The sequence below is a fragment of the Eretmochelys imbricata genome, chromosome 1, assembly GCF_965152235.1.
Source record: "Eretmochelys imbricata isolate rEreImb1 chromosome 1, rEreImb1.hap1, whole genome shotgun sequence".
Classification (NCBI taxonomy): domain Eukaryota; kingdom Metazoa; phylum Chordata; order Testudines; family Cheloniidae; genus Eretmochelys; species Eretmochelys imbricata.
In genome coordinates this window covers 62255105-62283028 of record NC_135572.1, presented here as the reverse complement: position 1 = coordinate 62283028, position 27924 = coordinate 62255105, and the positions used below count along the sequence as shown (strand labels likewise).

Genomic DNA, 27924 nt, shown 5'->3' with positions numbered 1-27924 from the left:
GACATTTGCTCCAAAAATGAATGGCTTACATAAGAATATAAGAACGGCCATACTGGATCAAACCAAAGGTCCATCTAGCCCAGAATCCTGTCTGCCGACAGCGGCCAATGCCCCAGAGGGAAAGAACAGAACAGGTAATCATCAAGTGATCCATCCCGTCGCCCAGTCCCAGCTTCTGGCAAACAGAGGCTAGGGACACCATCCCTGCCCATCTTGGCTAATAGCCACTGATGGTCCTATCCTCCATGAATTTACCTAGTTCTTTTTTCAACCATGTTATAGTCTTGGCCTTCACAACATCCTCTGGCAACGAGTTACACAGGTTGACTGTGCATTGTGTGAAGAAATACTTCATTTTGTTTGTTTTAAACCTGCTGCCTATTAATTTCATGTGGTGACCCCCAAGTTCTTGTGCTATGAGGAGTTATGAGCAAATTAGTTGAAACAATAGTAAAGAATAAAATTGTCAGAGACATAGAAGAACATAAATTGTTGTGCAAAAGTCAGCATGGTTTCTGTAAAGGGAGATCATGTCTTACTAATCTATTAGAGTTCTTTGGGGGGTCAACAAACATGTGGACAAGGGGGATCCAGTGGACATAGTGTACTTAGATTTCCAGAAAGCCTTTGACAAGGTCCCTCACCAAAGACTCTTATGTAAATTAAGTTGTCATGGGATAAGAGGGAAGATCCTTTCATGGACTGAGAACTGGTTAAAAGACAGGGAACAAAGGATAGGAATAAATGGTAAATTTTCAGAATGGAGAGGGGTGACTAGTGGTGTTCCCCAAGGGTCAGTCCTAGGATCAATCCTATTCAACTTATTCATAAATGTTCTGGAGAAAGGGGTAAATAGTGAGGTGGCAAAGTTTACAGATGATACGAAACTGCTCAAGATAGTTAAGACCAAAGCAGACTGTGAAGAACTTCAAAAAGATCTCACAAAACTAAGTGATTGGGCAACAAAATGGCAAATGAAATTTAATGTGGATAAATGTAAAATAATGCACTTTGGAAAAAATAACCCCAAATATACATACAATATGATGGGGGCCAATTTAGCTACAACCAATCAGGAGAAAGATCTTGGAGTCATCATGGATAGTTCTCTGAAGACATCCACACAGTGTGCAGCGGCAGTCAAAAAAGCAAACGGGATGTTAGGAATCATTTAGAAAGGGATAGAGAATAAGACGAGGAATATCTTATTGTCCTTATAGAAATCCATGGTACGTCCACATCTTGAATACTGTGTATAGATGTGGTCCCCTCATCTCAAAAAAGATATACTGGCATTAGGAAAGGTTCAGAAAAGGGTAACTAAAATGATTAGGGGTTTGGAAGGGGTCCCATATGAGGAGAGATTAAAGAGGCTAGAACTTTTCAGCTTGGAAAAGAGGAGACTAAGGGGGGATATGAGAAAGGTGTATATAAAATCATGAGTGGTGTGGAGAAAGTGAATAAGGAAAAGTTATTTACTATTTCCCATAATATAAGAACTAGGGGACACCAAATGAAATTAATGGGTAGCAGGTTTAAAACAAATAAAAGGAAGTTCTTCTTCACTCAGTGCACAGTGAACTGTGGAACTCCTTGCCTGAGAAGGTTGTGAAGGCTAGGACTATAACAGTGTTTAAAAGAGAACTGGATAAATTCATTGAGGTTAAGTCCATTAATGGTGATTAGCCAGGATGGGTAAGGAATGGTGTCCCTAGCCTCTGTTTGTCAGAGGGTGGAGATGGATGGCAGGAGAGAGATCACTAGATCATTACCTGTTAGGTTCACTCCCTCTGGGGCACCTGGCATTGGCCACTGTCGGTAGACAAATTACTGGGCTGGATGGACCCTTGGTCTGACCCAGTCTGTCCTTTCTTATGTTCTTAAATAATAGTTCCTTATTTATTTTCTCCAAAGCACTCATGATTTTATAGACCTCTATCATTCCCCCTTAGTCGTCTCTTTTCCAAGCTGAAAAGTCCCAGTTTTATTAATCTCTCCTCATACGGAAGCCGTTCCATACTCCTGTGTATTTTTGTTGCCCTTTGCTGTACCTTTTCCAGTTCCAATACATCTTCTTTGAGATGGGGTGACCAAATCTGCACACAGTATTCAAGATGTGGGCATACCATGGATTCATATAGAGGCAACACGATATTTTGTTTGCTTGTTGATACCTTTAGTGATTCCGCCTGTTCTTTAGGCATCAGTTCCTTCCTGTTACTGTTTTAAAAGGAGGAGTCAATTTTGGGAGCGAGAGTTAGTTAGTTATACTGCCATCATCAGCGGATATTGGTCCTTAGGCTGATATACCCAGACAAGGAAGAATCCCCCACAGCAGAGGATGGGGGGAGCAGAATCGTCCTTCTCCCTCTCCCCGATTTGCTGCTTGGGTTGTACTGAACATGCTCAGTAACACTGCTGAAGCCAGTTGCCCTCACTCTGACCCCCCCCCCACTATCGGCAGGCATGGGTCGCCTCTGCCCCCCTGCATAGGGGGATCCTCCCATAGCAGCTCTTACACCATCCCCTTTGTGGCTACTGTGGTAGGGTTATACCCTGTGCTTCCTGGCAATCTTCTGATTGCCAGCTGAAATATTGGCCCCCGTCACAGCTCTTGGCAGATGGCAAAAGATAGAGCAGCCCCAAAGAAATCAGAGCAGTGCACAGCCAGCCCAGGATGGAAAAAGCACAAAGGAATCTTAGTGCCACCTTTGTACCTCCTAAATTGTGCTGTACTAGTGGCTGTTGCCAAAGATCTGGTCTTATATCTTTATACAAGAATACCCTGTATGGAGATTTGGAGGACACCATATTTGTCATGCTCTGACTCTTGAAGAGCTTTGCAAAGCAACAAGTGAAATCTCATTGGACCTTATTTTGCCACAGTTACGCTGAGTTGTGCCTTTCTCCATGAGTAGTCCCACTGGTTTCAACAGAACTACTCACAGAGTAAGATACTACACAGCATGAGTAAGAGTGGCAGGAAAAATGAACCAGTCATCCTACGTACACTGCAACATCACACCACCGGCTTGCATATAATTCGTCTATGGTTGTTCCCCTTTGTCATAAATATAAAGGGAAGGGTAAACACCTTTAAATCCCTCCTGGCCAGAAGAAAAACCCTTTCACCTGTAAAGGGTTAAGAAGCTAAGATAACCTCACTGACACCTGACCAAAATGACCAATGAGGAGACAAGATACTTTCAAAGCTGGAGGGGGGAAAACACAAAGCCTTTCTTTCGGTCTGGGTGATGCTTTTGCCGGGACCAGAGCAGGAATGCAGGTCAGAACTCCTGTAAAGGGTTAATAAGCAATCTAATTAGATATGTGTTAGATCCTGTTTTGTTTAAATGGCTGATAAAATAAGTTGTGCTGAATGGAATGTATATTTCTGTTTTTGTGTCTTTTTGTAACTTAAGGTTTTGCCTAGAGGGATTCTCTATGTTTTGAATCTGATTACCCTGTAAGGTATTTACCATCCTGATTTTACAGAGGTGATTCTTTTTCTTTAATTAAAATTCTTCTTTTAAGAACCTGATTGTTTTTTCATTGTTTTTAAGATCCAAGGGTTTGGGTCTGTGTTCACCTATGCAAATTGGTGAGGATTTTTATCAAGCCTTCCCCAGGAAAGGGGATGTAGGGCTTGGGGGCATGGGGGGGGGGGGAAGACGTTTCCAAGTGGGCTATTTTTGATAGATGCTTGGTGGTGGCAGCAATAAGGTCGAGGGACAAAAGTTAAAATAGTTTGTACCTTGGGGAAGTTTTAACCTAAGCTGGTAAAAATAAGCTTAGGGGGGTTTTCATGCAGGTCCCCACATCTGTACCCTCGAGTTCACAGTGGGGAAGGAACCTTGACACCCTTCCTCTAACCTTTGTCTTGTTTGTCTGTCCTTAGATTCTGAGGTCCTTGGAGCATGAACTGCCTTCCTTGAAAGCTCCTAGCACATAGCAGCCACAACCATTGCAAATCTTGGATCGAACAGGAAGCAAGTTCTGGAGCAGAGGAGCCCTGCTGACAGTCTTTTTAAACTAGGGGGCTGTCCGCTTGAACATCTCTGCTGATCACAATTACCCTCAAGTCACAGTGGTCGAGAGACATGATGAGCTCTTATGAAGCCAGAACCCAAACCATTTGTGGCTTTTATAAGTTAATAATACCACCTTAAATTGTGCCCCAGAATCAATTGGCAGCTAGTCCAGATCATGAAGCACTGCTGTGATATGCTGCCCATATGAAATGTTGCTTAATAAGTGGGCCACAGAGCTCTGCACTTACTGCAATTTGCCACATGTTTATAGGCAGAATCGCCACATAGAATACACTGTAATAATCCAGTCTTATGGGGAGATCAGCATGGGTAACTGCAGCAAGGTCCCCATCCATAGGACAAGGCTATAATCTTCTCCCCAAGCATAAATGATATAAAGTGCTCTTGGCAACCGCGGCTCCCCCTGGGTCCAGAAGCAGCTGGGGTCGCACCAAGCCCCGCAGATTTTGAGCCTAAGCAAGCTAGAGATTTCTCCCCCACCCAGCTTTTGTGACTATTTACATGGGATGGAACACTCATCCACTAGTCAGAATCACTGTTATTTTTAATTCACCCATTGTATGATCATTAATTACACCAATACCATGGGGATAGGTATATAAACCTGAATAGAACAGAACGGAGATTCTGCAAAAAATACACACAGGTTATCTGCATAACCCTGCACAAGTCTGAAGACGCTGGGGGTGAAATCCTGCCTCTGCTGAAGCCAGTGACTTTAAGGGGACCAGGATTTCATCCCAGATTTTTTTTGTGAATGAGCTTTGTTAAAAATGTGGGGGGGAGGGGTGTATTTTTAAGCACAGGAAAAGCCTAGCCGTGTTTGTTTGTTTATTTGTACTTGTGCACTGAACAGTGACCACGTTAACTCAGTGGGCCACAACAGGGAGCATGTTCTGTTGGCTGTGCACATTCACAAAGCAAGGCTGCGGAGTGGGGCTACAGGAAGCTCCACATCCAGGGAGCTGTGAGGCCATGCGGATGGGCTGTGTGCCTGAGTATGCCGTGCAACCTAGCTCAGGGGCAGCCTTCCCAGCATGGCTGCAGAGGCCACAAGCTACACATCAGGGCTATGCAGAGATTGCACAGGTGTCCTGTGCCCAGCCCCCCACATTGCAGGAGGATTTCATCCCTCCCAGTCTCCTGCCTAGTGCTCCCCTATGGACAGGCAATTTACTTGGCCTATTCACATGGCCAGATAAATTGTACTGCCCTTGTGCTACTTGGTCATCACTAGAAATGAGACTCAATCAACGGAATTCCCAGAAGAGCACAAAGTGGCCCAAAGAACGTACTAACAGTAAGGTAACAGTGGACAAACACATCCTGTTCACTTGACTAGCAAACCAGAAAGCCACAAGCAGCAGGTGGCTTAATATATTTGCCTTCCCTCTTTACGATCCCAGCACTTGTATTATTTCCCCACCACATAAATAACCTTTATTTACATGCCTGTCTTTGCAGCGTATGCAAATGCTAGATGCAGACAGAAAACTGTACACATCTGAGTCTCTTTTCCTGTGACATCAAGTACATTTGCTCAAGGCAGTTTCCTAGAATAAGAGATCTGCATCAGCCCTTCTTATGCCAGCTAAAGAAAATGTTGAAATACATTTCTGAGAAGAAATTCTGATTAAGCTAAGCTGATCTAAATCGATAAATTATGCCAAGGTAGTCAACTCCTGATTAACCAAATTGTAAGGGTGATCTCTGTATTAATTTATTATTAATCAGGAACATGCTTACAGTTTACAGTACCAAACATAATCAGACAATCAGTAGGAAGGCAGTCAGCGGAACAGGGGAAAAGGCTGGCAGTTTGTTCAACAGGGAGGTTCAGAGCATGGGGATTCTACTGTATTTAGAGGTTTTGAGTGATGTATCAAATGAGATAAGAACCTGAACAAGGATACATTTGATACACTTTTTCAAGCTTTCAAAGATTCATAGATTCCAAGGCCAGAAAGAACCATTGTGATCATATAGTCTGACCTCCTGTATAACACAGGCCATAGAATTTCCCCAAAATACGTCCTTTTGAACTAGAGCATATACTTAAAAAACAAACAAAGCCCACATCTAATCTTGATATAAAAATTGCCAGTGATGGAGAATCCACCACAACCCTTGGTAAATTGTTCCAATGGTTAGTTAATCTCACTGTTACAAATTTATGCTTCATTTCCAGTCTGAATTTGTCTAGCTTCAAATTCCAGCCATTGGATCGTGTTATACCTTTGTCTGCTAGACTGAACAGCCCATTATTAAATATTTGTTCCCCTTTTATATAATTATAGACTGCAAGCAAGTCATCTCTTAACCTTCTCTTTCTTAAACTAAATAGATTGCGCGCCTTAAGTCTATCACCATAAAGCAGATTTTCTAATCTTTAAATCATTCTCATGTCTCCTCTCTGAACCCTCTCCAATTTATCAACATCCTTCTTGAACTGTGGAAACCACTACAGGGCACACTATTCAGCAGTACCAGTGCCAAATACAGAGGTAAAATAACCTGTCTACTCCTACTCAAGATTCCTCTGTTTATGCATCCAAGGATCTCACTAGCTCTTTTGGCCACAACATCACAGTGGGAACTCGTGTTCAGCTGATTATCCACCATGACCGCCAACTCTTTTTTGGAGTCGCTGCTTCCCAGGATAGAGTCCCCCTTTTCATAAGTATGGCCTGCATTCTTTGTTCTTAGAGGTACACATTTTCACTTAGCCCTATTAAAGCTTGCAGCTGAGCATCTCAGAAACGTTTTGATTTTTAAAACACATGGCATTTGTTTGACAGCATTTAAGCAATGATTTTCTCTTGTTTTCTTCTTTTACAGGAAACACAGCATCCTGGATCAGCAGAATATACAGCGGAATGGGGAGGAAACTGCAGAGCAAAGACCACCACATGATTAAACGCGCTCAGTCATCGATGGAAGTAAGTGTTGTGGCAATAAATTATTTTCCGTTCTGACCGTGCAAGAAAGGCAAACTTTGCTGGAGAGAGCTCATAAGGGGTGGGTCAGATGACAGAGGAGAAGGCAAGGAGGACAAGAAGGAGAGCATTCAAGTCACTTTTTTTAAGCTGTCACATGAAAGCAGAGCCTGCAATAACAACTAGACAATTAGAATTGGTGCACATTTGCAGCTGGCAAAACTAACAACCCTTCCTCTCCCCTCCCCCCCCCCACCCCGCACACACACAGAAAGAGAGAGAAGAGGGAAATGGAAGAAATAAATTACTAAACCAAATGATAAAGGGATTGTTACCATTCTTGCCTTACCCTTCATGAGCTGCACTGTTCCAGCATGCCTTACCACATTGCTGTACCATACACCATCAGGACTCCTCAGGGGCTCCCCAGTCTTCTCGTGGGCAATTTAGGGTGGGTGCAAGTTACACTTCTTGAGTGCCTAGTGACAGCCAGCGCAGGGTCTGAACCTGATAACATCAGTATCAATGGTAGTTTCAGCCCTGATTTGGCAAAACACTGAAACACATGCTTACCTTCTAACTCCATCCCTAATCAGCAAAGTGCTATTTACTTCAATAGAATTTATGCACATGCTTAAAGTTAAGCATGCACTGAAGTTTGCCAAGTGGGGTCCTCTCTCATTAACTTTAATAGGAACTGCATTTAGACCCTTGGAAGAGCAATACAGAGATATTACTGGTGTTGATACTTGTGTAACTTCAGATGGGGAACTGAACGTGGCATTTCCAAATTTGTAGGCCAGTCACAATTAACTGCCTAGTCATACTACAGCCAGCTGCGAGGGGAAGCTCTCAGAACTTCTGTATCTCACACAGGCTTTAGAAGCTCAGGTTTTTTGCTGTTAACTCATTAGCTAATGGAAAACAAGGCAAAATTGAGAAAGGATGGCTTAGCGTTTAGGATACTAGGCTGGGATTTGGGAGACCTGAATTAAATTCTCTGCTCTGCCATAGACTTCTTGGGGAAACTGGGGTACATGGGCGACAGGTATCGCAGGCCAGACAGCCAGGCACGGTACTGCCCATGCTCCACCCAGAGGCCCCCTCTTGCTTCCTGCTCTTCCCCCCTGGCCCCAGCCCAGGATGCTCCTCTTCCCACCCTTGCTTAGCCTCTCCCCCAAAGCGAACAGGGGCTGGGGCTAAGGTGAGCCAGCCAGCAGCTGGGACTCAGGACAGCTGGGGCCGGTGCTCGGGCCAGCCGGTTGGGGCTGGAGCTGCCTGGCACTGGGGCCACCCAGCACTCTGGGGCTGGGACCATCCGGTACTCAGGCCGCCTGGCACTCCAGGGCTGGGCCGCCTAGGACTCAGGCCAGCTGGGGCGGGACTCCTCCGGCCACAGTGGGGGATCGGGGCTACAGGGGAGGGGCCTTGGGCAGGAGGGGTGGGGCCAGGGTCTAGCCTCCCCAAAGTGGGGCTTCACACACCACCCATGCTTGAGTAAGTCACTTAGGCCCAGATCCACAAAGGTCTTTAGGATTCTAACTTCCATTGATTTCAGCAGAAATTAAGGGCCTAAATACCTTTGAATCTGGGCCTTAGTCTCTCTAGGCCTCAATTCCCCAGGAATGCACTTCTCTACCTCACATGGGTGTTGTGAAGATAAATACATTAAAGATTGTGAGGCACTCACATACTATGGTAATGGGAACTATATAAGTACCTAGACAGACAGTGCTATATTGACTTTGTGACTGAAATTCTGGGGAAATATTATCAGTTAATAGATTTGTCAGCTTAGGGTAGATTTCTTTTAATAATGCACTTCTTACTTTTTCTTAATTACATATATTATGGCAGGAGTCACCTGTTACATGTAATCTTACAACTTATTTTTCTTATTACACGAGTAGCATGCTGTCTTTGAAGGAACACTGTATTACTCTTTCTTTGATGATGTCACTTTTCCTGGGAAGCTGTTGAAAGCAGCAAGAGAGTTTGCTCTTTTCTTTAATTGCTCTAGCTTGAGTCAATTCCTGTAGAGTTGCTTCCTGGGAACTGGGCATTGCTTTTTGGGCTGAGATCCCTGAAGGAGCTTGGGTGCTGTTTATAACCTCTCTGTTCAAGGATTGGTATATATAGTGTAAATAAACAAGTTACCCTAAGGCCTTGTCTACATTACAAAATTAAGTTGTCCTAATTTTTGCTCAAAATATAGCCACCATAGTAAATACTGCAGTTTTTCATGTCCACACTACCTTCTTTCTCACAATGGCGTGTTTCCTCACCAGGAGCACTTACACCTGTGCCAGGCTCACAGCTGGAGCCCCTGTGCCCCAAGCTGTCAGTCCCTCAAAACTGGGTGACTGGGCAACAAAAATGGCAGATTAAATTCAATGTTGATAAATGCAAAATAATGCAAATTGGAAATTCTAATCCCAACTATACATATAAAATGATGGGGCCTAAATTAGCTCTTACCACTCAAGAAAGAGAATCATTAGGAAAGGGGTAGATAATAAGACAGAAAATACCATGTTGCATCTATATAAATCCATATTACGCCCACATCTTGAATACTGTGTGCAGATCTGGTTGCCCCATCTCAAAAAAGATATATTGGAATTGGAAAAGGCTCAGAGAGCAACAAAAATGATTAGGGGTATGGAACATCTTCCACATGAAGAGAAAGTAATAAGACTGGGACTTTTCAGCTTTGAAAAGAGACGACTAAGGGCGGGATATGATAAAGGTCTATAAAATAATGACTGGTGTGGAGAAAGTAAATAAGGAAGTATTACTTACTCCTCATACCACAAGAACTAGGGCACACAAAATGAAATAAATAGGCAGCAGGTTTAAAACAAACAAAAGGAAGTATTTCTTCACACAACGCACAGTCAACCTGGGGAACTCTTTGTCAGAGGATGTTGTGAAAGCCAAAACTATAATTGTGTTAAAAAAAGAACTAGATACATTCATGAAGGATGGGTCCATCAATGGCTTTTAGCCAGATTGGGCAGGGATGCAAAACCAAAACAATGGAACCCCCTACCCCCAAGATGACAGGTTGGGGCAGGGGGGTTCCAACTGTGAGCCCTGCGCAGGGCTGACAGGCAACAGGCGATGTAAGTGACACAGTGACTACATGGACACTGCATCACCCTAACTACATCCACCTAAGCGCTATGCATCTGGCAGAGGTGGCATTATTAGGCTGAAAGAAAAGGAGGACTTGTGGCACCTTACAGACTAACCAATTTATTTGAGCATAAGCTTTCATGAGATACAGCTCACTTCATCGGAATAAACTGGTTAGTCTCTAAGGTACCACAAGTACTCCTTTTCTTTTTGAGAATACAGACTAACACAGCTGCTACTCTGAAACCTGTTATTAGGCTGGTGTAGTGGGCAACTTACATAGCGGGAGCAATGCTGTAGTGTAGATGTTCACAGAGTTAGGTTGACATAAGCTGCCTATGTCACCCTAGCTCTGTAGCGTACACCAGGCCTAAGAAAGTACCCACACTCCACGTCACTTATCTCTCCTCCAACAGAAAGCCAATCTGCAAGGGCTTAAAATCTCCTATCACTCCACAGAGGGCCAAAAATATGTAGATTAATAGGAAATGTTTATTTGATATACTGGGAAAATTAAGCAGGTTTGTGACCTTGCATTTGAGACTGTCTCATTAATGTGTAGAGAATCTTTGTGTTGCTTTTTCAGAAAGAGATTTGTGCTGCATTTACATTTGGAGAGCATAGATTTTTCCCAGCTGCTGCCTCTGTGGTGCTGTCTGTCTGATACAGGAGCTGCTCCACACAAGCTCCCAAAATGGCAAAGCACCTTTTACCAATTATTATTACATTATTATCTATATTACAGTAGTGCCTAGAATTTCCAATCAGGAATCAGCTCCCCTCCCCATTGTGCTAGGTGCTGTACAAAGAGAAAGGCAGAAGGATACAGCAAAGACACAAGGAAGTGGGAGGACAAGGTAACAGTGAAATGATCAGAGTTAGTAAAATAAGCTGTGGATGGAGGGGATGAGCCAGGGCTTGGTAGGGCAGACCTTACAATGAGAGGGTCAAAGGAGTCAAGAGAAGTATAGAATAAGAACATAAGAACGGCCATACTGGGTCAGACCAATGGTCCACCTAACCCAGTATCCTGGCTTCCAACAGTGGCCAATACCAGATGCTTCAAAGATAATGAACAGAATGGGGCACTGTATCAGGTGATCCATCCCCTGGCATCCAATCCCAGCATCTGGCAGTCAGAGGCTTAGGGATACCCAGAGCATGGGTGACCGATCACTTTGGCTAATAACCATTAATGGATCTATCCTCCATGAATTTATCTAATTCTTTTTTGAACCCAGTTATAGTTTTGGCCTTCACAACATGCCCTGACTACAAGCTCCACAGGTTGACTGTAGAGTCAATGACTGAGACAATTGAGGCGAGAGAGCAGAGAGAAAGGAATTTAGAGCACAGGAGTAATCAAGACATTCTCTAGGAATTATTTTGGGGAAGTTCTATGGCCTATTTTTTGCAGGAGCTCAGATTAGATTATCATAATGGTCCCTTCTGGCCTAATAATCTCTGAATCTGTGGATATTGATGGGATGGCAGTCAAGAAAAGGCTGGCTAGTTGGGGAAGGAGAAGGAGGCAGATGAACAATGCTGAAGGGGACACAGGGATAGTCAGGCAGGTAATTCAGCAATGGAGAGTGAGAGAGAGAGAGAGCTGATCCAGGACTGCAGGCTAAATGGGGAGAGGAGGGCAAGGAGACAAGATGCCAGAGGTGCCAATGGGAACTTTATAAACACACTATTTTGAGTTATACACATTTACCTCCTGTTCTAAGAGCCTAGATAAAAAAAATCTTCATTTTTGCCTCCTTGAATGGAAAGTTTGTGTCAGCCAGGAGCTACTGTACGGAGAGAAGCAGGGCACACATACCAATAAGGGCCTGATCCCTGATCCCTGTTTTTACAAAGCACAAGAAATATAGATCTGTACACAACTCAGAAATGTACTTAAGGGTTGGTTGATTTGTTTTCTTCTGTGATCAGAGGATCTCTGTGTGTGTCAATAGCTACTGATATAGCAACTATTATGATAGAGAGATGGACCCCACCACCACTTCCACCACACACACATAGTTACACCTCTAGTGCAGTGGTTCTCAACCAGGGAAGGCCATGAGCAGGCTTCAGGGGGGCCACCAAGGAGGGCCAGTGTTAGACTCACTAGGGCCCAGAGCGGAAGGCCGAAGCCCCACGACATGGGTCTGAAGCCTGGAGCCCCATCACCATGGGTTGAAGTCAAAGCCTCAACAATGTAGCTTCGTGGGGGCCCCTTGTGGTGTGGAGCCCAAGGCCATCACCCTGTTTGCTACCCTCTAATGCCGGCCCTGGCTTTTATATACAGAAAAAACAGCTGTTGTGGCACATGTGGGCCATGGAGTTTTAGAGCATGTTGAGGGGGCCTCAGGAAGAAAAAGGTTGAGAACTCCTGCTCTAGTGGACAGATGTTTGTATCTTTTCTGACAGAGAAGAGACAGCATACCTCAGTATTGGCTAGATAGTATATACACCACAGCCCTGAGTCGTGGGCATGTGTAGGAGGAAATAGGGCAAAATAGGAGGCGAGGTGCTTGTGAGTACAAGACCCATTTTTCCCCATTCCCCTCTCCCCCAGATTTTTGCCCCCTCTGGGCCTATCTCCATACTTTTGACTTTGCTGCACTTCCCTTCCCCCATGGTGTCCCTAGCCCGTTTGCCAAGAGCCGGGAATGTGCGACAAGGGATGGATCAGGTGATGATTGCCTGTTCTGTTCGTTCCCTCTGGGGCACCTGGCATTGGCCACTGTCAGAAGACAGGATACGAGGCTAGATAGACCTTTGGTCTGACCCAGTATGGTCAATCTTACATTATATTCATGTTTTCATCTTGGTCCCCTTATTTCCCCCCTCCGCTGCAATTTTTTATCCCAGTGTTGGCCAGGGAGCAAATTCTGAGGGCAAGTGAAGGCCGAATTAGGGCACCACCTACAAGGGTGTGACTGGCGTAGCTGCAGGCGAGGACACACCAGCCCCGCCGGTGCGCCCCACTCCCGGAGCCGAGAACACGCCCACGCTGGGCAACGCGCGTTAGAACGCTCGCTCCACCCGTCCCTCTCAAACCACCAATCAGCGCCTGGCAGCCGCCTCCCGCAGAACCTTGTCTCCTGCAGCGTTCCATCCACGGAACGCTGAGAGAGAACCTTTGGCGGATGCGCGACTCGAGCTCTGGCAGCTCCCTGCTCCGCACAGTGCAAGCGGGATGCGCGCTCGCAGCCAGGGGAAAGCGGAGGCTGCAGGCAGCCCTGGCAGGTGCCGTTTGTGTTTAGGCAGCAGGGGGACCGGAAGGGTAGGAGGAAGCAGGAGAGGGTTTCCTGAGATGAGAGATTACTTCCGTCCATCCATCCTGCCAGCCCCCCTCTCCTCAGTCTGCAGCCAGCTGCGGGTACTGAGGAACCAGCGCTGAATCTCAGGGCAGTAGCAGCCACGGTTACTCCTGCCACGGGGGGGGGGGTGTTCTGTTGGCTCGTCACAAACCAGACCCAGAAGCCAGGTAGCCTCCGGCATTTCTGAGCTCTCTAAATCTCCACCCCAGAGCGATGGTGGCCAAACAGCGGATCCGGATGGCTAACGAAAAGCACAGCAAAAACATCACACAGAGAGGGAACGTAGCCAAAACCCTGGTAAGGTGACATGGGAAGAGGGGGCAGAGGGGATTGCGAGAAAGCAGGGCTTCTCTCTGCCCATTCCTCGGCTCAACACGTGGGAAGGTGTGGGAATCGTGAGCTAAAGGGTTAACAAGCTACAGGAGCCCCAGGGGAAGCAGAGGATGATCCTCCTTGTGCTGCTGACGGGAGTAAATGCTCCAGCCAAGCTAGGGGTGTAGAACAACAGGATAGTAAAATCAGGGGCTCCTGTCCCAAGCTGCAGCAGAATGGAGGAAATGTCACACCACGATGACTGAAGGTGTCAGTGTCTCCTGGAATATACACAGCAAAAGTGTTCACTAGGAGAGGAAGAGATTGACTCTCACACACCTTCCAGCTAAACCCTCAGAAGGGGTAGAGTCTGTAACACAAAGAAAACTATACACACACCCCAGCCACTTGAGAAGAGAGAATGCAGCACACGCAACACATCCATCCCTATCTAGGGGGACATGCAGCAGTATCCGCCAGGGCTGGCTGCTGCAGCATTACAGCTGTTGGAAGTGCACAGGCATGGAGGTGTACTCTCAAAGGGTCCTATCTCGCTAACAGGGATAGCACCAAGGGGAGTTATTGGGGTTTCTTTCCTGTGGCCTCTGGTTTTTAAGAGATTCAAACATAACAGTTTATTTGACTTTACTAATTGTAAAATGGGTTTTTGTAGATGAAAGTCTTCTAGGCCTCTGAATCTCTTTTTTCTTGGCTATTTTATTTGAATGAGCTGTTTAGCTAGTTGGTCTTTATGGCTTTGTCTTGATGAGGAAAAGTAATTGAGTTTAGACCAGTTTAGTACAAGTTAGCTAAGTGCAACCTGAACTTGACCACTTTTCCTAGTCAATACAAAGCCTATGTCAATAGAAAAGAAGTAACTCGGCTGTGATCCCATTTAGTCTTTTAGGGCTCACTTCCACCCTCAGGTACAGTGGGACTAAAATGGAGCCCTTACTGAGTTGGCAGGTCAGCTGGGACAACAGCCCTCATACCTGATGAGGCAATAGCCTTCCAGCTAACGACATCTTACTTATTACTTTAAATAAAGGTCGTACTTATGCTCCAGTTGTATATGCTGAGATAGAAAATTGAAGAGTTTAACTGTGCTCAGATTCATGCATTTTGGTATTAGCAATGGACTCAGCTGAGCCACTGACATTTCAGCTGCTTAAATTCAGAGTGTTCAAAAGTGCTCTTAGAAAGCTGGTTAATGGGAAAGATTTTCATCTGAGCTCTAGCTCCCCTTTTCTCAAAGTTGTTTAGAGCTCTTGCTATTCTAATTCCACCCACAAAACCTTGAGTGTTTATTAATAGCTCACTATTCTTTCAGAGCTCCCCCCACCCCAAGAGTAACTGTTTCAAAGAGAACCCTGTTACTATAATGTCAGGGAACTGCTGGAAATTCATAGTTGGGATTTTTGCTTTGCCAAGAAGCTCTTGCCACTTAGGGCTTGTCTACACCTGTAAATGTAAGCTGTAAGGCTGCAACAGCGCCATTGTGGGGTTTAGTGAAGATGCTACCTATGCCGACGGGAGAGCTTCTCCCATTGGCGTAGATACTCCACCTCCCTGAGAGGCGGTAGCTAGGTCAGTGGCAACATAGCGCTCACTGTCTACACCAGGGGTTAGGTTGGTATAACTCTGTTGCTCAGAGGTGTGCATTTTCTACACCTTTGAGCGATGTAGTTGTACTGCAATAAATTGTGATTTAGGCTTGGTCTACACTAATCTCTTAACTCCCCCATCCTAGAATCCTGAGTGACTGAGCTAGCCCAGAAAATGGGATTTCTGTTCAATTAGATTTGGCTGTAATCTAGTGTTAACCTGGGTGAATCACACTATCACCTTAAAGGTGACCTGAAATGCTCTTTTTAAAATACATTAAAACTGCTAAAGTTTTCAAATTCTTAACACAATAGGATGAGTTATTTAAAAATAAATAAATAAATGCATTTTAAATTAAAATGTTTCAAGGTTGATTTAAAAATGCCAGGCTGTGGGACAGTGCCCTGCCAATGGCCAAAAGTAAGGGACATACCTTTGTTTTTTATTTACCACAAGTCACGTGACTGTTTTTCTCTGTTGTTCCTACCACTCGCTGATGCATGAAGCAGCTTGTCTGGAGGAAGTGTCTGTGACTAACAACAGATCTTATCTCTGGTGAAACAAATTGTCTGTGACTTTTTTATTATTTCGAGGTCTCTCCTGTTTCTGATAATACTGAGCACTTAGGGTTTGATCCTGCACTCCATTCAAGTCAATGGAAAAAATCCTACTGATGAATGGAGAATTAAGCCCTTATGTAGCACTTTTCACCCAGAGATCTTGAAGTGCTTTAAAAAGCATTATTAGCACTGTTTAAATAGATGGGGGAAATGGAGACACGGAGAGGTTGTATGACACACCCACATTAAGAGGGCAGGTCGGTAGAAGAACCAGGGATAGAACCCGAGTCTTCTGATGTGTAGTCTGGTGCCCTATCCACTGGATAATTCTACCCTCCTCTCTACTGTCATCCCTTTGGTTTTTCTCCTCTCACTCTTCTTTGTTTCTGACCTTTTTGCTATCCTTTCCCTTCCTTCTCTCTTTTTTCCCTTCTCCCTCCCAGTCTGCTTACTAGCTTCTCTCCTCTCACCCCATCTTTTGCCATTCTCCTTCCATTGGCCACGTTTCTGCCTTCAGCCTCCACTCACTTGGCACTTCTTCCATGCAGCGCTTCTAGAATTAGATAGTAGCAGCAGCTCTCGCTTTCTAAAAATCAAGCTGGTTTGGATCAGGACTGCAGATCCATTATTATTCATATTTGTAACATAGTACCCCCTAGAGGCCTCAACCAAGACCAGGGTCCCTTTGAGCTAGGCACTGTAGAAACACGCAGTAATAGACAGTCTTTGTGCCAAAATGCTTACAGTCTAAACAGACAACAGTTGGGAGAAAACAAATATTATGGTTGCCATTTTGCAGATGGAGAACTAAGGCACAGTGAAATGAAGTGACTTACCCAAAGTCACACAAGATGTCTGTGTCAGAGCTTGGAATTGAACCAGATCTCCGGAGACCGCAAGCATCACAAAACCATCCTTCCTCTAGGCATAATTCCACAACTTGAACCCAGATATGACTTTCAATTCCTTATTTACTTGCCTGCCCAGTCCTGATCTTCGTGCTGTGTGAATCCTCTGCTTCCATTGATTATGTCCATAGTATCTCATGTCATCATATAACCCTCCGCTCATGTCTTGGTTGGTAAGAAGCTTCTAAGTCCACCTGTCCACCTCTTCCCTCTGCGTGGTCCTTGAAATCTTACAGTTAAGATGTTTGTATTTATGCTTAGTTATAAAAGCCTCTATCTAGTGCTCTAGGCTCCAAACAATAATCATACATCAAAACAAAAGTCAGCAGTTCAAAATGGCCATAGAAGACCATCAACTTCTTCCTTCCTTCCTCTCCCCTTCCAAGTGACCTGTTAGAACATTCAGTCATGCGTCCTTAAAATAAACTGACTAGAGTTGTGACTGTTTATCAAATTTATATTTAACTTAAGGATATTTTTGGCACATGCTGACCAAAATAAGATAAAAAATGAGTGTCCTTTGATATTGTTTTTCACAATTTCCTCTCCCAGTGGATGGGAATTGGCTGTAAGATATATATGTTTAGTTCTAAAGTGACAACCCAGTCAGGGAACATAGTTATTTTTCAAGCATCCCACATCTATTAGGTATCTCAGAAAACACCTAAGAACATATTTTCTGTCTCAAAGAACTTAAAATATAGATAGAACAAGGGAGACTAGTAAACAGCCCAACTGTGGGAGGGGAGAGGACAGAAATAGATAAGCAAACATTGAGGAATAAAACTCACTTTACCTTTCCCTAGAGAAATTCAAGTCGACTGATCTGCAGAGAATCTGTGAGAGTCATTATTCTATTTAAAGGGGGGGAAATGGGAGATTTCAATATTGTTGAATTAAGCTGTCTGATCTACTATAAATACAATTATCCTCTATTACTCTTCTGTTAGCGTATTGTGCTTCAGCTTTTCCTTTCAGCTTCTTAGCATTCCTGTGAAGCAGTTATGACAACGGAGTAAACTGTTTTACGTTAGACCTTTTGAGTATGTTCACTGTTTGAGGTTTGAAGCTGAAACCCCACCAGTTCTTTATCTTGATTTTCTGCATCTATTTTTAAATGAGCTACCACGACAATTGGTTAAACTGGTAACAAACTGAAATCTTCTTTTCCCCCCACATTTTAGAGGCCCCAAGAGGAGAAATATCCTGTAGGACCATGGCTACTGGCACTGTTTGTTTTTGTTGTCTGTGGATCAGGTATGAACACACCACTGAGAATAGATAAAGAATGGGTGTGGGAGGGAGTTGAGCAGACAGTAGAAAAGCATTTAAGAGTCTGATCCAGCTCTCACTGAAGTCAGTGGCATGGTTCCCATTTACTTCAGTGGGAGTGAGATCAGACCCTAAAAGTTTGTGGACAAAATTCTGACCCAGGATGCATGCACACAACTTCCACTGCAGCCAGTGGGAACCTCTGTGTGTGTATTTATGAATCGAATTTGATGCTTGGCATACATTGTGGCTCTGGATCTGTCCCAGAGAAATCTACATGAGCATTTAGGAAAAGTTTCTGGAGACTGCAAGTGGTTTAATTTATTTTTCCTCTCAACTCTTTATCATTCGTTACTTATTATATAGTCTTGCTTAGCGCAAATGCATCCTAAGAGGAAAGCTTTTTACGCTTTCAGTCTAAAACTGGAGTTTCATTTCTAAGTGGGACCGGATGGCTCAAGTTTCCATGTCCTCTTAATTTTTCTTTCACCTCGAGGCTGTAGGTTTGAACCTGGGCTGGGATGGTGATAGCGTTACCATGTGATGAATGTGAAATACATTCAATGGCCCAAACAAGATGAGTTCTTTGTGGTAGTCCAGTTCCTAGCAGACAGGTGTCCAAATCACAAAATCTGCATTACAGTTTGGCTGCAGGTGGCACGTTTATTGGCAGAGTCAGAAAAGAGGCCACCGAATGGGAGGGATTTAACTACCTTCCAGAGCCGAGTTTAGACTAAGTAGTGTGCAGAAGCATGTGATTCCACTTCCTTTGCTGCACTCCTTTTGTACCCAGAGGAGTTTCTTTCCCCAGGTTGTCAATCTAAGATCTTTCACAAGACGTGTGTTTTATAGTAATTTTTTTTAAGAGCCCCAAGATGGAGCGGGTCATAGATAGACCCACCCTGGAGTAAGGATTAGTCCATTGGTATTGCTCTGTTCATAGAGCTACCCATTGGTATTGCATTGCTTTCAGAAATGCAATGCAGTGACCTTTGTGTTGATGTCTGACTTAATAAATGCCATTTTTGAGAACTTTCTGGGCCTATTTTTCACCTAATCTTAAAGCAGGATTTCAGCTCCCCCCAAAAACAAATGGTAGTTTGATAAATCCACCACGGCCCATTGCAGCTAGATGTGTTCTTCTAAACGGTGCTAATGTAAGGCCTGATGCCTCATTCCTTATGCACCCAAATCTCTCCCTCCCACCAAAGTCAGTGGGAGTTTTTGGTGAATTTGGGTTGTCCCTGTAGTTATGGATTGCTAAAGCTAACAATCATGTAGAGCATAACATTAGACTGCTGCAAACCCTCCGGCTTCAGCTAGCCTGCAGCTCCAAAGACATGTAATGGAGTTGGGTGTCCTGTGAACTTTCATGTTTATTTATTCCCTTACATGGCCTCTAACTAACAATAAAGATGGTGATGCTTTTTAGACACATCAGTTGTGATGTCAGTGTCTCAAGAAATAATAGTTCCTTCCCATGACAAGATATCATGTGGTTTCAAACATGCTTTGGCAGAAAGAAAGAAAGAGCAGGGTCAAAGTGCAGCTCCCTATGTAGTTATTAGTTCTGTTGGGGGGGGCACCGAAGGATCCCAATCAGGGCTCCACTTTACTGGGCAGTGATGACCAAACAACATACATGCAACCCTGCCCCAGAGCTCACAACAACAAAAACGCTAAGAAAAGTGACAAAAAACGAGTGATTTTTTAAAAAATGAAATTGAAAATAAGTCAATAAAACAAAGTCAAAATGTTACTTATTTTTAGAAAATAAAACGAGGTTAAATAGCTGAACATAGGAGATACAAAGAAGATAAATAAATATGCTGGTGATAAATGACAGAGTACATCCAATTGATTGCCAAGCAAGAACATTTTGTGGTATTGAATTCAACCCTGCATTCTTTACTCATGCTAACTAATCACTGACTGAAATGGGAGTTTTGCCTGGTGAGAACCATTGAATTGGTTTCATTATCTGAAGAGACATCATAATAATGTGGCTCAGATGTTTATCTTTGTCATTTTTAGAGCTCTATCAAACTTCAGTAATGTATTTGCTATGGCTATGTTTGTTCTTTCAGTAGTGAATCCATTAGACAAATGCCTCATTTTTCCACAAACATTTTCAGGGCTGTTCTTCTGAGCCATTGCAATCACACACGGCTTTCGCTGTAGTCCTTTTAATTATTCTTGACATTGGGCCCCATCCCCAGGGTGCCAGGCACTGTACAACCGTGTAACAACCAACATGGAACCTGCCCCTGTTGCACATCTCTTTGCACCATGCAAATCAAAGGCCAGATTGTGCCACTGGACAAAGTACGCGCACGGCTACCATTCCATTTGCAACGTGGACCTCAGTTTTGAGATGGTGCCATTTTGGAAAAGGTATAGTAGGGGTATTGCTGCCCGAGGAAGGGAATTCCTAGCTTCTGTAGCTCAGATTTACAGATGTTAAAGCCAGAGAAGACCACTTGGATCATGTAGTGTGATCCCTACATTTTGCAGGACTAGTCTCCAGTTAATTCCTGCAAATGTCTTATCCACTATCCGGTCACCTCCATTGGTAGCCTCCACCCAAAGGCTGTTACTGTTGAGAACTTTTGCTTAATGTCTAACCTGAACTTTTTTCCTTCCTTAGCTTCAGGCCATTGCTCCTTATCCACCATCTTCTGAGAATGGAATAATTCCCTTTCTTCATTTCTGTTATTACCTTGAAGGTATTTATAAACTGTGATCATCTTTTCTCCCAGCCCTCCCCTAGTCTTCTCTTTTCTAGAACATGCCCATTTAGTTCCCTCCCCCAGTAGGTTATAGACCCGATCCTTGTGTCCTTTGTGTTGTGTCTGTATATACTTCCTAAATGCTGAGGACTGGAAAGAAACACAATATTTCAGGTCTGCTACGTAGTCTGGCCCCCTTACCTTTCTAGTTTATACATGTGAAGCCTATTTACGTATCTGAGACCAGCAGTGGTTTCTGTTCCATTTGCTTGTTTTGCAGTGGTGTTGCACTTGAACCGAATATTTCGCTTGCTATCTTACTATCACCCCTTGGTCTTGGCAGACATCCTGTTTCCCAGATAGCTGTCCTCCAGTTTGTATCAGTGCTGCTTACTTCCTCTTCCTAGGTGTATGGCTTTCGTATTTGATTTCATCTCATTGCATGTAACCCACTCTGCAAAATGATTCTTATCCTTCTGTGTAACTGGCTCATCCTACAAGGTTGAGATTGTCAGCAGTTTGAGCATGGTTGAATTTACATCTTCCTTTAGATTACTAATTAATGTATTAAATAATCTGGGGCCTAGTATGTGCCAGTGACACCACATATAGAGAACTTGCCATTTACAATATCTCTGTTCCTCAGATCGTCAGTCAATTTCTAATCCACAATTTGGAATTTGTATCTTGGTATGAGTCACTATAATAGAATTAAAATATGCTGGTATAAGAAAAATCTTATTACGATGAAGGTCCCAGACACCCAAAAGCTGAGGTACTATTTTTCAGCTCTGCCACTGATTCACTGTCTGAACTTGGGCAACTCACTTAACCTTACTGTGCCTATGTTCACTTATCTCTATAAAGGGATATAATGCTCACCACTTCGAGGCGATGTGAAGTAACATTAATTAAGGATTGCAAAGTGCTTTGAGACCCTAGAATGAAAGTAACCATGTGAACATGAAGTATTATTGTTGTGAAAGCTGGCTGGTTTGCAAGGCCAGGTGAGATTCTAATCTAGTGATACAGGATCTGTACAACACTGGGGGACGCACGTGAATTTACCTGAACTGGAGTTGTTTGGTAAATCCATCCATTTATTTACTAAATCAGTAAAGAGAGCAAAGAAAGGTAATTGTGTGAAGTGATCTATTTTAACAAACACGTTGGTGTAGAGATGTCTTTCTCCCAAATGTTTACATTGACTATTATTTCGTATGTTCAGAGAGTTTGCCTAGAACTACTGTCAAGCTAATTGGCCGGTGCATGTTCTTCTTGTTACTTCCTACTCCCTTTGCCCTTTTTACAAGCACCTCTGCTGACCTACAGCATTTACTGAAGAGACTGAGCTTCCAAGATTTCCTTTGCAACTTCTTTTAGGATCTTCAGGGGCATTGCATCCACAGTTATAGATACTTTGCTCCATCCGGCACTCTAGCACCAACTCTTTGTTACTCTCTGCTCCTGGCATCTCCAGCAATTGTCTCTAATAATTTCCCAGAATCCTAAAGGAGGTTGTCCCATTATCATTATAACGAGTTGAAAACTGAGCACCAATAGTTATTTTTTCCAATACAAGATAAATGAAGCTTTCCAGCTAGGTTAGAGAGCTGACTTGTTTGCACTGGTCCTTCTCCCCTCTGCTTTTGACCCTTCACTTTTCTGATTGTATTTCTAGATTCTTTATTCCTTGCGACAAATTCTCTTCCTCCCTAGATCTTATACAATTTCATTTTGCTGGTTTGCTCCTTTTATGCTCCTCTGTGGCGAGCTTGGACCTACTCAATTCACCCTCCTCTTCATTTCCTATACACACTTCCTTCAGTTTCAAGTCTTCCTGTATCCAGCTCTTCAGCCTAGATGGGTTTTTACATGCATCTTTCCTCTACCCTGCTGCCTGGTCCAACTGCAATTCATTTTATTCCGCCAGCTTGCTTATTTCTGCAAGGTTTGCAGCATGAACACGTAGTGGAAGGTTTCTGCCTTTTAGAGTTGGGGGTTGAATCCAGCAAGGTGCTGAGGATCCTCAAATCCTTTCAAAGCCCCGTGACTAGTCACACAATTATAAATGCCACCTTTGGTCTCCCCACACAAAGCAATCATGCTGTCCGAGCACCCAGGACACCGGGACCATTTTAACGCCCCTGCTTCATGCCTGCTAAGCCATCCTTGTATTTTTAATACTTGAGATGCTGCTATGCAACCAATAGAACTTACTCTGCTTATTAATAATCCTTTGGATCGGTTAGTTACTAACAGGCCTCCTTTCAGGGCTCTAATGTCCATGTTGAATATTGTCCCCTTTTAGTGCCTCCCTTTCTGTCTCCCCCGTTTCTCTTAGTCAGCCATATACTCACTGGCACTGTTATTCTCTCAGCTCTGCTCTCCCACCATTAAGTTATTAACTTCTCAGAGTCTAGACTCCCCACTTCCTTTCTCTCTCTCTCTCTCTCTGAACTTCCTCAGCAACTCCACTGTCTTCCTGTTCCTTGCTGCACTTTGGAGTCAGATGCTATTAAACAGATTCACTCACTGGTTTACAGGCAGAGCTGGGTGCTCCGTGGAATTTGGGTTTTATAAAACCTCTTGCAAAAATAGTAGCTTTCTACAGTACAATGGGTCAGGCAAACTGGGCCCGGCCAGGTGACAGAAGCAGGTGATTTTCACTAGTTTTGCTGCTCCATAGCCTAATCGACTTGTGATTCAATTTAGTATAATATTGCAAGAGCCTTAACTGAATGGACTGCAGGGCAAATCCCATTTGATTGAGGAATCCTGTTTATTTAAGCAAGAAAAATAAATCTCAGAGAAGTGAATTATAAAAGCACTTACAGAACAAAATACAAAAACAAACAAAATCGTGTATTAAAAACATCTTCCAAATCAAAACCACAAACCCTACCCCAAGCGGAGTTTCCACACAAAAGAACTGCCAGAGGCGCTGTGAAATCCACTGTGGACTTTGCTATTGCTATGGATTTCCACGGAAGGTGCTCAGATAACCCAGTGATGAGTGGCAGTAAAAAACTCTGTGATAGACAGATCAGATAGTTCCAGGGCCAGATCCTCAGCTGCTGGAATTCGGCATCACTTCCTTGACTTACATACACCAGCAGAACATCTGTCCCCTGAAGTTGGCCGTTATTTTAAGTATTACCTTAAATAAATGGGTTTGGAGTTTAGTGTCCAAAATGAAGGCCTGACTCTGCAAACCGTTGTAGAGGGAGTCCTTAACCACGCAGCAAGTGTGTACGCCCGCTGGAAACGTGCGTCCCAGGGTGGGTAGATAGACACCTGCTAGGCAGCTCAAGCTAGCATGCTAAAAATAACAGTGTGGCTGCAGTGGCAGCTTGGGCTACTTGCCCAACCCCTTGGGTACTTACATGGGTGGCTAGTCTGGGCCACCCACTGTGGCCACACTGCTACGTAGAGCGTACTAGCTGAAGCAGAGTAGTGTGTCTCTGGCTAGCCCCGCTGGGAAGCACCGTCCCTGCTACTATGTAGCCACGCCCTCCTTGACTTCAGTGGAACTTCTCAAGTGTCTGCAGGATGAGGGCAGAGACTCAGCGTAAATTACTGCAGCTCAGCAATCAAAGTCACCCTTCCCGATCTTACGCATTTTACTGTCTCGGTTTAAGAGGAAGCGCGTTTTTCTCAGTTTTTCTTAAGTTTTACAAACACACACCTCAAAGCTCTAGAAGGGCAACGGACAAGGGAGCTCTGTGAAAATACGCTTGCAGGGCCCGGGTCTTTTCACGGGACACGCTCAGCCCCTGCAGCTGCGTCAGCACAGACTGACTCGTGTGCTTGCACTCCCTGGTTCCAGCAGATGGATGCCATTCCAGAGCGGAGGGATTAGGAGGCAGCGATGGTACAGATAAAGAGAACTTACATCATGTTTGTATAATTAAGAACCACGGCTCGATCCTGCAGCCTTTCAACGTCCCTTGAAGTCAGTGGGAGTTTTGCTCGCATGAGGTCTGCAGAATCAAGTCCTTAGTAATTAGTGTATTAACTATACTAAATGACAGGAAATACAGTTACTCAATGCTCTGGTCCTTTTCTCTGTGGAGGTATAGGACCAGTTTGTGCCATCAACTTTGATACCGATAGAGATTTCTGTTTCAACTGTGATGGCACAATCTGCCTCATAAGAACGGCCATACTGGGTCAGACCAAAGGTCCATCTAGCCCAGTATCCTGTCTTCCGACAAAGGCCAATGCCAGGTGCCTCATTTCCATTTAACCAGTTCTGGTGAACTGTCCCATCTTCTGATCTGAAATTTGCATCCCACACGGCTAGTAAACAGTAGTAAACACTGCTCTTGTTTGTGGGCTGCAAACATAGGCCCCAGTCTTGAGAGTCTTCGTGGGCAGACACACGTACAGCGGGGCTCTGCATGGGTCCACTGGAACGGATCTGTTTGCAGGATTGAGATGACAGTGCCCCATCCGGCAAAACCTTGCTTCCCAAAATCATCTTCCATGCAGCTCCTCACATGAGTGCATTTTTGCAGGATTGAGCCCACGGTATGGAATAATACAGGAGTTTACATGGCCCAACCCCCACAAATTAGCTTCAGCAATAATTAAAGTAGGCTAGATTTGTGAGAGGTTGTATTCCTGTTACTGGTCTACCTACTTATAGGGAGCCGTTTTATGAACGGCCCTGTAACAAGAAGTGATTGTTCCCAAGAAAGAGACCCACCAACTGGTTAGGTGTACGCAGCTGTGCCTGGCAGCAGTGCTGCACACTCTAGTCGAAGGGGTCTAATCCCTCATCAGCGCCGGAGGATTTACGCATGGTACTTCCATTAGTGCTCCTAGACAGTACCTGGGTAATCCTTTTTGCATCAATGGGGGGAGTAGGCCCCTACTCAAAAGAAGTCCACTGATCGAAGCACTTGCAAGATAACATCTAATCATGCATGTGAGAACACGAGCCATTCAGCTGTTTAAAGCCGCAGTATCGGAGTACAGGATTGAATTTCAGGAACGTTAACCAGCACCTGAACAGCCTCTCTTTTTGCCTTCTTGCAGCTATCTTTCAGATCATTCAGAGTATAAGGATGGGCATGTGAGGAGCTGCGTAGATTCGACATTGCCTTATCATCCAACATGGTGGACCAGATACAATTTTAGCCTGACTTCAATGTGAAGAGCTCTTATTTGAGAGTACCTGTGCGTTTCCCCTTGAATGGGGCAGACCAGATCACCTGCTGACCTGTCGTATCGGTCGTGCGTGTGTTTTAACTGCCACAGCAGAAAAGGACATTTTGCTTTTCTATTGACTTAATGAGTTAACCACATTGGTTAGCTGTCAGTGCTGTTCAGTTGATTTATTTCTTTTTACCTAATGTATTTGTGTGTGATCATGTGAGTGCCTGTTTATCTACTCTGTACATTCTGATTGTTTTATGCTGAAATTTGTTTTTATTACAAATAAATATTCATGTTCCACTTGACTACATTTGTTCCATTTTTCCAAACGTATGGCTGTATAAACCGCCTCCCCTCCCTCCCCCTTAAAACACACACTAATGGCCAAATCTTGAGTTCCTTACTCAGGCAAATCTCTCAGTAGATCTGATTTGCCCTCACACAGGTGTAAATCAAGAGTGGCTAGAGTTAAATTCTTTGGAGTTACAAGAATTTTACATTGGTGTGAGATGAGAAATCAGGCCCACTGGAAGGTTTGTCCGAGTAAGAACTAATTAAAAACTCACTTAGGACATTGGGAATAGTTGTCATGATATAGCCATTTAGGAATGATGTTTTCATAGCAGGATGGTTTCAGGATTTTCCTTTGACTAGAAATCCTCTGAAAGCTGTTTGCAAAGAAAAGCCTTCCCTTCCCAAAGCAATGGGAGTGACTCAAGAGGAGATTAGATGAAAAGGTTGGCGTCCTGAGGTTCTTTCACATCCCTTTATTTCGGAAAGTCCTTTCTGAATCCCCAAACAGGTTTAATAAAGTGGTCATTGTTCTGTAGCTGCTAAATGTCCACCCTAATGAAACTTCTTCCTAGGGTTGCTCGCCAGGAGCAGGAAAAATCATTTCCCAACACAGTGCGGGAGAGGGAGGATTTGCATATGCACAAGTGGCAGTTAGGTGACTAACCACAACTGACTCAGGCCGTTAACTACCATTTGTGCCTTTGAAAATCCTCCTCCCACCCAATAAATGCTAAGCTGGGATTTCAAAGAAGCCTAAAGTAGGTAGCATCCAACTGCCTTAAACCTCTTTTCAAATCTGAGCCCCTAATTATAGCCTCAAAATGTAATTTTTAAGAGAGGACATAGGAGAGAAAAGCCAAGACCCTTCTCAATGTTGATCAAGGGCCTGAACCATCACGGTGCTCCTCTTTTTATTACAGTTTCAAACACTGTTGGAGACTGCAAGTAAATTATCTTTGCGTGGATGAGTGGGAATAATATTAGGAGCATATTTCCTTTTGCTATCTCTCCCAGCCCCTCTTTATAATCCTACCCACAACGGAGCAGCTACAGTCACTACCTGTACTCCAGGTAAGCAGTCTCCACGATGGCAATGCTGGTCTGTAATTAGCTACTTTCAATTGCTACAGGCAGAATACATTTCTTCTCCCTTCCCCCACAGACTGAATATCGCTCCCAGCCCCAACTAACATGAAGCACTGTGGGGTCTCACCTAAAACACGGTGGCTTGTTGCGTCAGTGCATAGAGTTATCCATTAAGGGACAGATTTGCAAAGGGACAAAGGAGAGTTAGGCATCCAACTCTCACAGAAAGTCAATGAGTACCTTTGAAACATCTGTCCCCGAGATATCAAAAACAACCACCACTCCAGTTATTTTAAAAGGTAAGGGACAATTGTCAGCTCCTAACTCCATTTTTAGGCACTAAATAGAAGTGGCCTGATTTTCAAAGTTGCTGAGCACATCATGTTGTAATTACTTGTATTACACAGAGTAGCACCGAGAGATCACGGCCCCTTTGTGCACTGTGCTGTACAAACTTACTGGAAGAGAGAGTACCTGCCAAGACGAGGTTACAATCTAAATAAGCAAGATAGATAATCAGAGGAAGGAGAAACAGAGGTACAGAAAAGTGAAGAT

General features: G+C 44.0%; 1 protein-coding gene across 1 annotated transcript; it reads left to right on the top strand.

The window, feature by feature from the left end:
• Positions 1–13653: 13653 nt before the first annotated feature.
• On the top strand, positions 13654–25973 carry SERP2 (stress associated endoplasmic reticulum protein family member 2). Its single transcript, XM_077806837.1, has 3 exons — positions 13654–13737; positions 18010–18082; positions 25870–25973. The coding sequence occupies exons 1-3, from the start codon at positions 13654–13656 to the stop codon at positions 25908–25910; spliced, it is 198 nt and encodes a 65-aa protein (XP_077662963.1). The 3' UTR covers positions 25911–25973.
• The last annotated feature ends 1951 nt before the right edge of the window (positions 25974–27924 follow it).

What these genes read in the sequence shown, in the direction of transcription:
- SERP2 (XM_077806837.1), top strand. Translation starts at nt 13,654, where the DNA reads ATGGTGGCCAAACAGCGGATCCGGATGGCTAACGAAAAGCACAGCAAA. An exon ending in GGAACGTAGCCAAAACCCTG is followed by an intron (nt 13,738 to 18,009) that starts GTAAGGTGACAT and finishes CCCACATTTTAG; the next exon opens with AGGCCCCAAGAGGAGAAATA. An exon ending in TTTTGTTGTCTGTGGATCAG is followed by an intron (nt 18,083 to 25,869) that starts GTATGAACACAC and finishes GCCTTCTTGCAG; the next exon opens with CTATCTTTCAGATCATTCAG.